The 13,420-nt window shown below is 37.8% G+C and overlaps 1 protein-coding gene across 1 annotated transcript; it reads left to right on the forward strand.

Moving 5' to 3' along the window:
* The first annotated feature begins 2,612 nt into the window (after positions 1-2,612).
* On the forward strand, positions 2,613-13,059 carry LOC127802308 (serine/threonine-protein kinase D6PK). Its single transcript, XM_052338039.1, has 3 exons — positions 2,613-3,024; positions 4,130-5,444; positions 11,983-13,059. The coding sequence occupies exons 2-3, from the start codon at positions 4,177-4,179 to the stop codon at positions 12,863-12,865; spliced, it is 2,151 nt and encodes a 716-aa protein (XP_052193999.1). The 5' UTR covers positions 2,613-3,024; positions 4,130-4,176; the 3' UTR covers positions 12,866-13,059.
* The last annotated feature ends 361 nt before the right edge of the window (positions 13,060-13,420 follow it).

Raw genomic sequence — 13,420 nt, forward strand, 5'->3', positions numbered from 1 at the left:
AGAGGGTAAATTGGGTGATTGAAAAATTACAAAACTTTTTATGAGGTTTTAAAAAAATATTCACAAAAAGTGAAATGAAAACATAAATAATAAAATTAATGTAAGAAAGACACTGGATCGTCCAGGACCAATCTCGGCCTTTCCTCCAAGCCTAATCTCAGCCCCAATCTCGACCCCTCTTTCAGGCCCAATCTGATCTCCCTTCTGAACCCAGTTTTGTCCCAGTGCCAGCTTGTCACGGCATCATTACTGCTCTCACTGAATATCTGCGCAACCGTCTCAGATCACATCCTCATTAATGGCAGGTCCCATCCACGTTAATGAGGGTCTCGTCGCCACCATGCTATCACCTGGGAACCTCCCTTGGCACTAGATACCCAGTCCCATCACTTGCAAACACATGTCTCATGCATGCCGGATGACATCTCCTCCTTTTATATCAACCAACTCTCTTTCAGAGTCAATGTATGTTCTCACATTTGATCTACAGATACACTACATCATCTTGCTCTCTTACTCACTAGACCGTTGGAGTGCTTGCAGGTGCCAACCGCCTCCTGGACGGATCTGTCCCTGGAGCTTGCGCCCCGCCTCCGATAGCCCCTATTTTGGTCAAGAAGGAACAAACACAATGATATATAGTAGTTCAGCTAAATTAAGCCTAATCTACTATCTTAGCTCATCATTGATGATTTGAAAATATCCACTAAAATCTCCTACCACACTCGACAAGCCCTCTAGCATAAACCACAAAGAAATCACAACCTTATATTATTAAAATACTCTCTAGTTTTAAAAGCTATGAAATACAATAATGATACAATTGGAGATAATTTAAGAGATGAATCTCTCATTACAAATGTCTCTAGACAAAAATATAAAAGCTTGAATAAATTGAAACAAATAAAGTTTAAAGTCTTTTTGATATAAAAAAAATGAAAACTCAAGCACTATCAATATAAATGTAAGCTCAAATGAATTTATTCTTCTTTATTAGTCTTCTCAAGCTTTTCCTAAAATGATATTTATAGGCATCCCAAGAGTTTTGAAACCAACTAATCATTTGTAACTATTGAAGCCTGCAAAACTAACAATTAGAAAAACCTGTGATAAAACGATCGATAGATTCTAAGAAACAGTCAGCTGATTAGATTAAAAACAAAATAAATAATTAACAAGAACTAAAAAAGGTCGACACTTACTAATGCAAAGATTATATTGGTCGACAATTTACATGAAACAATCGTTAAATATGAATCCAAAAATGAATCACTAGGAGCATGTATTCCGTCAGTCAATAGCCTAAAAAGGTCGGTCAATAACTTGACCAAAACAATCGAAAGATTCCTAGAATCGATCAATAGTTGGACTTTTGCCTTTAAATTTTTTTTTCTCTATTTTAACCATCGAACCAAAACCAATTTTTAAAAATCATTTAAGAGATTCAATTAAAAACATAATACGTATTTTTGCAAATCTCCATTTAAGATATATATATATATATAAAGACATAGTTCATTTGATTTGATTCTCATTTTAACAAAGTATATTGAAATTGATTTTTTTTAAAAAATATAAACTTGACTTAAGGTATATAACCATTTATTTTTCATCATCAAAATCAATCACAAGAGTAAAATATTATAACAAAAATATAGAATGGTCAAAATAAGACTAAAAAATATTTTAAAATTTTTATTAAATTATTTGCTAAATATTTTAAAATACACTTGAGGATACATGCACCATTTTTTTCTTGTCTGTAAGATTCAAAATATACTTAGATATTTGAAAAATGTTAGATTAGATGTCATGTGACTTTATTTTCAAGAGTTATAGATAAATTTAACAAAAATAATGAAAAATATTTTTTTAAAATATTTTATATATTTTAATTTTTTGGATTTATATTTTGGTTAATAAATACTATTTTAGCAAAATAAAATAAATTAAGAAATAAAAAATAGAGCGTGCACGGACGCGCCATGCGTGGCGTTGTAGGAAAATGAAGGTCGCCGATCGGGTCGAAACCCGACTCCACTCGGGAGACTTGTGAGACTGAGAGAGCGGCAGTCTCTGAAAAGACGTGTAGTGTAAAGAACCAACAGTTGTGGGCCCACTACTTCGGCCCGACCCGACACTGAAAGTTGCCCGCAAGCCACCCCTTCTGGCTCTCTCCCTGTCATCACCTTCAGTCTTGTGTTGTGTTTGAATTTAATTATTATATATAAAATAACTAAACTAAAAGAAAAGGACATAATTTTTAATAAAAAATAATCATACTATTATTATTATTGTGATGATATTTTTGTGTGACTCTCGATATTTGTATTCTCAATTATATTAGGAGAAATAAATTATAAGTAAGAGATTTCGCATCATTATTACGTAGGACGAGAATCGAATTCACAGTCCATTAAACTGACATCAACAAATATAATAAAAAATATTTATATTTAAAATATTTTTTATATCTTAATTTTATAATTTATATTTTAATTAATAAATATTATATAAATAAAAATATTTGTAATTTGATCAAATTTTATTATTTTTAATCATATTATTATTACTTGTAAATAAAAGAAAAATAAGCATGGGGGTATCCATTCTCATCATCTTCTCTGACCAGAAACGACGCATTTTCTCTCTCATCATCTCAAGCGAAGCGCCACATCAAAACCAGAGAAAGAACGGGCTAAAAAAAAAAAAAAAATGGAGGAGAAAAGCAAAAGCTGAAGAAGTTAGGAGCACAAATAGTACTCGCAATCAGCAACAATACCTTTAGTTTGCAGTCTCTTTTTGCAGAGCTGCTGCTCTCTGAAGATACAGAGAGAGACACCTTCTGCTGCTCTCTGTGTAGAGAGAGAGAGAGAGAAAAAGATCGATTCAAAGCTCTGCACACCAGAACCCTAGAACAGAAGCACGAGGAAGAACCCAGTTGCCGAAACCGAAATTCGCTGCAATTTGTTGCTCCCCGGGACAAGCCCTAGATCCAGATTCATCAGCGCGGAGTTCTCATTTGTTAGTCACTGATTGATTGTGATTCTCATTTTTAGGGAATTTTATGGTTTTTAAATTTCCAATTTGTTTGAGGTATTTTCGAGTGGGATTGAAGATAACGTCCGGTTCTTTTAAGTATTTATTAATCCTATCTACTGTAATGTGGTGGGAATGTAGCAATTTGGCATATTTTCCTGTTGCGGCTTTGCCTTATGGTTTGATGGGGTTTGTTTAGTCTTTTTTTTTCTGGACTCTTTTGTTCTTCACTTGATTGTTAGTCAAGTTAAGATTTGTGGTTATGGGGTGCACTTTTAGTGCTTTAATTATTCATATCTTGTCTTCGAGTTCCAGGCCTTCATACTCATAGGTTGGTCAAGATTACCGTTGCTTTTAGCCTCCTCTCTTTTCCTGTTACACGGACACACACACAGAGGTTCTAGATAGGTGCACAGGCTTGTTTTTTTCTTGTTTTAATGGTTCAAAATTTGCAGTTGGCGGACTAATATGGAGCCTATGGCTTGCTGCTTGGTGTTATTTTAACATCTTTTTGGATATTTTTTCTTCGGATTCACTTTCATTTTCGTGTGAATTTTAAATGATGATGAATCATGGGAAAGTGAACGATAAACTTAATTTGATGGATGCTTCGAGTTGAGGCGTCTGTTAATTTGTTACTTGTCAGATTCCCATTTTCTTTCCTCGTCCACATTTGATTACTCCCTAACTAGTGGGATTGAGGCTTGGTATATTGTTGGTTGCTTTTGATTGTTCAACAGTCAAATGGAATTGTAGGAGAAGTCAGCTACCTGTATGAAAAATCGGAAGATGGTTATTCTTATGTGAACTTTTTTTTTTTTTTACATCTTCCTAAATAGCCAACCCCACCTAGTGGGATTAAAGGTTGTGATTGATGTTTTACGTCTTCCTAAATAATCGATATTTATGTTGTTTGTTGTCCCCTATCGGGGTCTGTGGACAATGAAACTGAATGACGGCAAATCTTAGTCATGAGTTGCGTTAAAGTTCATTTAACGATATTTTATGAGATCAGAATTAATGATCCTCGTGCTAATATTTAGGAGCTCTGGGGTTTTGCCTATTGAATTGCATTTCTACCCAATTTCAGGTTGTTTTGCTGCAAGAGTTCCATGTAAGGACATACATTAACCAGAAATGGAGATGATTCCTGAAACAAAGGCGCTTTCTGGGAAGCTGCCTCATTTCCGTCAGACATCAGCTTCCTGCATAATTTCTGTAAGAGATGATGTGGGTCAATCAGATGAACGGGACTCTGAAGATGGGGAATCTCCTCAACCTGTAAGAACGTGGAAAGGAAAGAACTCTTTGCAGGATAAAGAGGAACTCATGCCTGATGTTGTTGCATTTAAGGGCAGTGGTGACTCATCTGAGGAAGGTGGCCCTAGTTCTTTTTCTGGGGCTAGTCACCCTCCAGAACCTGTAGATACTGATCTAATGAGACCAGTCTATGTACCAATTGGTCAAAGCAAATCAGAGGGTAAATGCTTGGTGAAGAACTTGTCTATGAAGGGTCCATTTCTTGAAGATCTTTCAATTCGGGTTCCTGGCATCAGAAAACCAAGCCCATCTGGTCTTTCACCAGTGGAGAGCTTGGTTGAAGAACCGAGTGACTTGGGTGCAGTTTCTTCGCCATTTTCAGTTCCTCGGCCTTCACAAAACACAGGGAGCACACTTTTTCCCCCAGATTCTGATGAAAAGGAGTGTATTTGGGATGTTTCTTTGCCACCAAGCGGCAATGTTAGTCCACACAGTAGCATTGATAGTATTGGAGTGGTCAGAGCTATGAGCATTGTCAATAGCTGCACTAGTACATATCGGAGTGATGGGACATATCGGAGCGATGTCATTATGAGTGATGGCATGCTTAGCATTGACAGGAATTGTGAGAGTATGAAAGGGAGCGTACGAGGAGATTCATTGGAAAGTGCAAAAACTAGCCTTAGTCGTGCAAGCGATAGCAGTGGCCTCAGTGATGATAGTAATTGGAGTAACCTTACTGGGAGTGCTAATAAGCCTCATAAGGGAAATGATCCTAGATGGAAAGCTATTCTAGCCATTCGAGCACGGGATGGAATATTGGGCATGAGTCATTTTCGATTACTCAAACGGCTTGGTTGTGGTGACATTGGCAGTGTTTATCTCTCTGAGTTGAGTGGAACCCGGTGTTATTTTGCAATGAAAGTGATGGACAAGGCATCCCTTGCAAGCCGGAAGAAGTTGACAAGAGCTCAGACAGAAAGGGAGATTTTGCAGTTGCTGGACCATCCATTTTTGCCAACATTGTATACTCATTTTGAGACAGACAGATTCTCATGTTTGGTCATGGAATATTGTCCTGGGGGTGATCTGCACTCTCTGAGACAACGGCAACCTGGAAAGCACTTTTCTGAGTATGCAGCAAGGTATGATTTTTATTTTATAACTTTTCTGCCTGAGGCCTTGCTTTCTAGTTACTAATTGCTTTCTACTTCATTTCACTTTTAATGCTTTCTATACATACAACTGATGCATCATTTCTCTATGATGCCCCTCTTCTTTTTCTGTTTTTATCTACAATGGTTGAGGCCTACCTGGAATAACAAATGTAGCTCGTTGTATATACAGATTATGCATAATTTTCTATCACATGAAGCTCACCATTAGGAACTTCTGTTACACAGGCCATCTTTTATTTTTCTGAGTTGGTCAATTTTGGCTGATTGTGTTGCTATATGACCCGCTGAAAATAAATTTTCCTTTTTTACACTTTCTCTATGGTTAATGATACCAGATGCTTCTTCTTTTAATCATGCCACATCAATATAACATCCTAACCATTGTGCCCCCCACTCCCAGGATTTCTTATGCTTGATGCCAATTTAAGGGGCTGGCACTTGACCCATATGTGTAATGAAAATTTCATTTAAACCTTGAAAACAGTAAGAATATTACAATAGCCATCCACCCAGGAATTGTTTCATAAATTTAATGTGGTTTTGTTTTGATTCAATTTTATAACTATACATGATATAGTTATAGAAATTACAACAGTTACTGATCTATTATGGGTGAGTTTGCATCTAGAGACTCATGGCTTTCACCTAATTTCTTTTGCTATACAACAACAACAACATATCCAGCCTTTATCCCACTATGTAGGGTCGGCTACATGAATTCTAGACTTTCATGTATTTTTGTCTTTTGTCATATCTTCATTTAGGCCCATACACTTCATATCAAACTTTAATGTCTCTCCCAAAGTTTTCTTGGGTCTGCCTCACCTCTTTTTTTGACTAATTGTTCTATTTCATCAACTCTTCTCACAAGAGTGTCTCTTGGTCTTCTTCTCACATGACCAAACCATTTTAGTCTAATCTCTCTCATCTTTTCCTCGATTGGCACTATTCCTACCTTATTACAAATAATCTCATTTCTAATTTTATCTTTTCTTATATGGTTGCACATCCATCTTAGCATTATCATCTCCACTACAGTCGTTTTTTGCTCATGTTAGTATTTGACTGCCCAACATTCTGAGCCATACAACAAAGTTGGTCTTATAGCTGTCCTATAGAATTTTTCTTTCAGTTTTAATGGGATTTTACCATCATATAACACCCCCGATGCATTTCTCCATTTTAGCCAACCTGCCTTAATTCTATGTGTGACATCCTCGTGAATTTCTCTATCTTTTTGAATCACTAATCCCAAATATCAAAAATAGCCTTTTCTTTATATGATTTGGTATTCCAATTTTATTATAACGTCCTTCACTCTTGCATTCTTACTAAATTTATATTCCATATATTTTGTTTTCCTTTTACTTAATTTAAATCCCTTAGATTCTAAATTGTTTCTCCACAACTCAAGCTTAGTGTTCACTCTCTCTTGTGTTTCATCCACCAACACTATATCATCTGCAAATAGCATATACCATGGCACGTCTGTCTGAATGTGTTAGTGAGTTCATCCATTACTAAAGCAAATAAGTATGGACTTAGTGCAGAACCTTGATGCAGTTCTATTGTAATTTTAAACGGTTTAATATCCCCTCTGCATGTTTTGACCCTTGTCTCTATACCGTGATACATGTCATTATTTGTTGTCTTACTTTTTATTTGATGTTGTTATACTGAAAGCTTTGAGTTTACCGGGCCATTTTATATGTAATTGTAATAGCAATAAGTGTTTGTGTTGATTTATATAAAGACAACAAATATAAATTGGAATAGGATGAGCTGAGGTTCCAACCAAATAGTAAGGTTTAGAAATTTATGTTTTCCACAGTTGAATTGCATGCCTTCAGTTGATGGAGGTGATCACTTTCACATACCTTGCCTTCTAAAATATAATTCAATGTATGTTTCCTTTTTTAGGAGCTTTTGTTCAGGGTGACAGATATACATAATCTTGATTTAGCACACTCATTTCTTTGAATCTTTCTGATTTTATTTCATTCAAAGTTTTGCATGGGGGATGGGTTTGTGAATTTCTGTATTGTGTTGACCATTTATTTGTGAAGTGCTTGTATCATAATCATGATGTACTTCATTTTTGTCAAAACACTCACTATCTTATGTTACATGCAAGGGTTTGAGCTGTTTTTTTTTCTGCTGTTTTCCAACAATCAAACAATTGACTTACGATCTACCACATATAGGCATTATTTTTTTCCAGGTTGCAGCATGCTAGTGTCTTGAACTGCATTTGATTGTTCTACATTTATAGTTATCTGCTGCGGCACCCAAGTAGTTTAGCTTGATCACATTAACACTCCACCTTAGCCTCTTTTGGTGCCCCTAGGGCCATGTGCGTTGGTAGGTGGGTCTCCCCTCACACGGCTGGTGTAGGTTCAAATCCTTGACTTGCCTTCTTCACGAGGTTGGGGCTCAGCTCACCCAGGATCTACCTTGGGATGTATGCACCCAGGCCCCAGGTAGGCACACAAAAAGGAAAAAAAAAATATCCCCTTCCCCAACTCCATCCCATTAAATATGCCTTAAAACAAGTTGCTGGAGTAACTGTAAATCTGAGACATTATGGAGATGGATTGTGTTACCAATTTTTTTGACCTAAGCTGACACTTATTGTATTTTCTTTTTCTTAACAAAAATTAGTTGTAATATGCTTCCACATGAACCAAGTATAGGAGGAAAATTCTGGACCATGAATCACTATTTGCTTGGTGTTTTTTTTTTCTTTTTTTTTACCATATTGTCTTTACTTCTTGTATTTTTAGAGCTAATAAGATTATCTTAGTATAAACCCCTTGGGGTTGTCCAAGTTAGTCCTTGCCACAAGATTGGGGTTGCCTGGTGCAGGTTCGATTCTCATTGACTACATGCAGAAGCCATTTTCCGGCAGGATTCTTGGGGGGTCACGCCCCCACAATGCGTTGTGCAATTTGTGTCCCTGCACACTGCATGTCGTTGATGCGGTGCTCTTCCCACCACACTGTGTGGTGGAGTCTGTGTAGGCACTACATGCCCTTTGTGGCTGCTGTGGGATTTTGCCTGCATAGTGGTGGAGCTTTGCCTAGCTCGTGTAGATGGGGTGGTTTGCATGGGGTCATGGAGATTAGTCAGGTTGAAAGTCTGGATACTCCATGTTACCCAAAAAACAAAAAAAGATTATCTAACTTATTGGCTTTAACATGGTAAGGCCATGCAGGAATTTTTTTTTTTTCCAATTCTAGCCCTAAGTTATTTCCCTCACAATCCACCCGTGTACAAGGCCTAATTTATGACAAATGTAGTGAGATTCACAATGGAAGCAGATGCAGCAAGACCACATGCCTCTAGAGGCACTGTAATTATATGGGGAAGTGAATTTATAATTTCCTTAACACATTGTTTCCCTTCCTCACTATCTCCAGTCCTGTTCGTAGTATAGTCCAGCAGTTTCCTTGGCCCTACTTCATTTATGTAAAATGTTTCAGGTTTCCATTCCTTTGCCTTTTAGTTTTTGAACTCCTCCCTAATTCATCATTCTGTTGGATGGTACTGCTTTTTTAAATCTTGGGGCCTTCTTATGCTTGACAAGTATTTGCCTCAAATTTTTGGGCTGTCCCCTATCCTGGTATGAACTCTTTATGATATCACTGTGCTCGCTGGTTGTGTGGCTGAGATCTTGGTTTATTCCATTATTGACACCGTTTTTGCCCCTAGTTGTTTTACTGTGTTAGGAATAAGGTGTTAGTTTTGTTTATTCTAGTGGGCTGAGAATAGCATTCCTAGTGATGTAATCTTGTGACCTTTTGATCTTCCATTCATGATTTCATTTCAGCATTCCTGGTGGCTCAATTCTGTCCTATCAAAACTATGATAGTCAATTACAAAGATGAAAACTTCATGTTGGCCTTATTATAAAGTTATGTCTCTGATAACTAGCACCCATAGCTGGCGCTTTGTTCTTCTTCATCATTTTCTTTAGGCAAAAAAGAAGTTGCTGGAACTTTGAGAATGATGGGACAGTCAAATCAAGCTCTGAGTATATTTGTAATATCAATGATGATATAAATTCTGGTAGTCTAGGATGTAAATTTTATTCATATTTAAGCTGGATGAATATACTCTTCTAGAAAGTCTGGATATAGATATGAATATTCTATGAAGTAATATACGCATACATATGAGATGTTAAAAGGCGCTGCTTATCATAAATGATCCAGGTTCTAGGGGGCCCAAGGTTGTTCAAATGATTTCAATCTCCCATTGAGGTGGGTTTATGGAGAGCTCTTACAAGGTTTTGAGAAGGCATTAATAAGTTTTGTACAGTGTAAGCTGAGAGATGATTTTGGGGTAAGATTTAGGCAGGATAGTTGGTGTGGCTATAGGCTGTTGCAAGAGCAAATTCTTGACCTCTTTTTGATGGTTGTCAATAAAGAGAACAGTCTTGTCTAAATGTTTCTCATCATCTCCTAGCAGAATATCATTCTCTAGATTAAACTTTTAGGATTGCATTTATTGTATGACCAAGCAAAGGGTGGACAAATGAGTGTGGAGCAGCATTTCAAAAGTGTGCTTTAAGTGCGAAGTGCAACTCCTTAAGAGCTTTTTGTGGTGGAAGCTCAGCAACTCCAGTTGAGCACAGTAAAAGCATGCTTAATTTGTGCTTTTATTTGAGCTGTGAAGCACTAAAAAGCACGCTTTTCATATGGATTGTTGGATTTGTTTGAATTTCTGATGTTGTGTGGCTGCTTGGATGGAGTCCTTACCCAAAAACAACTGTCATCAGATCTAAAAAAGATCTTAATAAAATCAGATATGTTAAAAAAAGAAGACTCCAGATTCCTAGAAATGCCCAGACTTCTGATGGGAGATGAAGAGTTAAGACCTTTCATCCTTGTTTATGATTGCTTTTTAATAGTCTATATTTTTTATTCTTATTTAAGTTCATACCTTTTATTTTGTTTGTGTGCACTTCACTTCACTTCATTGTGTGCTTGGGGTTTGAGCTTAAGCTCCATAGGCCTTCTGCACTTTAGTGTGCTTAGTGCTTTTGAAAACACTGGTATAAAGCCCTTTCTTATTTTTTACGGTAATCTCTCTATGATAAAGGTTTCTCCTGCTTTTCTTGCAAAGCAGCGTGGAAATCAATTGGTTCTCCAGGAGTTGCATTCTTTGTGTGGTCAGCTGCTCTTGAAGCTGCTGTTGCTATTTATTGCCTTAGAAGGCAATGCATAGGCAAGTTCTGTTGGGTTGTATGTGTAGAAATAGAGCGAGTAAATGGATCATGTTCTCCTCCGCTGTGAAGTGGCATGAGATTTTTGGGGGTTTGTCTTCTTCCTTATTAAGAGTTAGTTGTTACTGGATTTTTGTTCCCTTGGAGGAGTAGCCCACCAGGTTAGCAGATATCTGTATAGCCAACATTGTCTCTGTGTTTGGTGGAGTATTTATAAACAGGAGGACTTTTTAAGGAGTGGAGAGCTTGGTTTTTTATTGGAAGGTTATATTTTTTTTCACTTGATTTTTGTCAAGGATGGACACTCATTTTTTGCTCGTCCTCAATCTTGTGGTTTTTGGATAGCTCAACTTTCTTTTGCTTATGGTTATGCACTATTCTGTGTTTGTTTTTTCCTAAGCACCATTTTGTGTTTTTACTTTTATTAAAACAATCAGGATATGGCCATAGATAGAGATGATTGGAGACCTAGAATTCATGTAACCGACCCCACCTAGCAGAATTAAGACTTGTGAATTTGTTGTTGATTATTATACTTTTATTAGAATCATCCATCTTATTATACTGCTACTTTTAACAATTGCAATTGATACATATAAATGCCTACTGGAGCTATCTATCATATTGCATTTGATATACTTTAGTTATGCGAAGTAGAGAAAACGGTAAAAAATAGGAGTGCTAGCAAGAAAAAGTTTGACCTGGAATATTTGGAAATTTCTCTTCTGGAGAGTCTACTTTGGCTCATTTTAAAACCTAAGATCTTTCCCACTTGCAATCTCCTCTGGCCCTTTTGTTAAATTTTTGGTGAACCAGCTTAAGGAGAGATAATGTTAAAAGCCCCTGCTGTACCCTGTTGGTTGATGGGACCCAAAGCTTTACATGGAGTGGACTTGTTTTAAGATCATAAAACAGCTTTCATTAAGTACACTAGGAGTGCTAAACAAAAGAAGCCCATTTTGTCCCATGTCAAAAATGACTACTCTATGCTTTGTTCAATTTGTAAACAAGCGTGATCAATGCTTGATAATTATTAGATAATTACTTAATGATGTGATTTCATGCATTTTGTGGCTACTTATGTTTGCCTATAATGTTAATTTTTTTGGCTATGTTCTCCGTAAAACAATGAGCTTAATAATAAATGAAGCTTCTGAAAAAGGAGAAGGGGACTGTCATATTGGAATGCCATTAATTTGTTCCACAATTTGTTTTCTTTAACTATGCAGTTTTGGGGGGAGCAATGGTATTAAATGCTATCTTTCCTCCTGTGGCCAGGTTCTATGCTGCAGAAGTTCTTCTGGCGCTCGAGTATCTGCACATGTTGGGAGTTGTTTACAGGGACCTGAAACCAGAAAATGTTCTGGTACGTGATGACGGTCACATAATGCTCTCAGATTTTGACCTTTCTTTAAGATGCGCTGTTTGCCCTACCCTCATCAAAACTTCATTTGATTCTGACCCATCTAATCGTGGGAACGGAGCTGCATTCTGTGTCCAGCCTGCCTGCATTGAACCCTCATCCGTATGCATCCAGCCTGGATGTTTAATTCCCCGACTCTTTCCCCAGAAGAACAAGAAAAAAACCCGAAAACCCCGAGTTGAGCCTGGGTTGCCTTCAAATACTCTTCCAGAGCTTGTTGCCGAGCCAACTGCAGCACGGTCCATGTCCTTTGTCGGGACCCATGAGTATTTGGCACCTGAAATTATCAAGGGAGAAGGCCATGGCAGCGCAGTCGATTGGTGGACATTCGGCATTTTCTTACACGAACTACTTTTTGGTAAAACACCATTTAAGGGTTCAGGAAACCGTGCTACCCTGTTCAATGTGGTGGGACAGCAACTCAAATTTCCAGATTCGCCGGCAACCAGTTATCACAGCAGGGACCTAATCCGGGGCTTGCTCGTGAAGGAGCCACAGCACCGGCTTGGAGTGAAGAGGGGAGCAACCGAGATCAAGCAGCACCCTTTCTTTGAAGGTGTAAATTGGGCTCTGATAAGGTGCAGCACGCCGCCAGAGATACCGCGACCAGTTGAGTACGAGCTGCCTGGCAAGTTCGGGGCCGTAGACGCGCTCGGGGTCGGTGGCAGCAGCAGTAAAAGGATGGTAGGAACAGACATGAAGTCAGGGGGTAAATATCTGGACTTTGAGTTCTTCTAATTTTAGGGTGATAATAATAGCAATGTTCCGTGCTGTGGTGTAGTTATGTCTGTCAGTTAGGGGATCTGCCCAGAGGAGAGGACTCCTTTTCTGCATTGCCATACATGTTTGCTAGTGGCATTTTACCCCAGTTATAAAGCAAGCAAAATCTTTGCCTTCAAACTTAAATGAAACTTCTCATTCTTTGAGATGGGCAAAAGATTGAACAGTTAACAAACCCAACTTGTCAAGTAGACAACTCATTCCCCTTCACTAAAGCTAGCATTTTTTAATTGAAATTGGTGGGTTATCTTTTTTGTCTGTACCTGCTGAATCTGGTTTTCGCATGCTTAACTAGATCATCTATTTGTATTCTTAAGGGTAATGCAGATGTATGCACCCACACACGCGCGCACACCATCAAAATGACATTCCCTCCCCCCCCCCCCCCCCCCCCCCCCCCCATATATTCATATGCACAGATCTAAAGTCTAGATATGTAAAATAGGTCGTGTTGTATAAGTTTAGTGTGCTCTGTTCACCAAGTTCTGGACAGACCGAATTTGATTCCAGCTC

This window comes from Diospyros lotus, chromosome 5 (genome assembly GCF_014633365.1).
Source record: "Diospyros lotus cultivar Yz01 chromosome 5, ASM1463336v1, whole genome shotgun sequence".
In the NCBI taxonomy this organism is placed as follows: Eukaryota; Viridiplantae; Streptophyta; class Magnoliopsida; order Ericales; family Ebenaceae; genus Diospyros; species Diospyros lotus.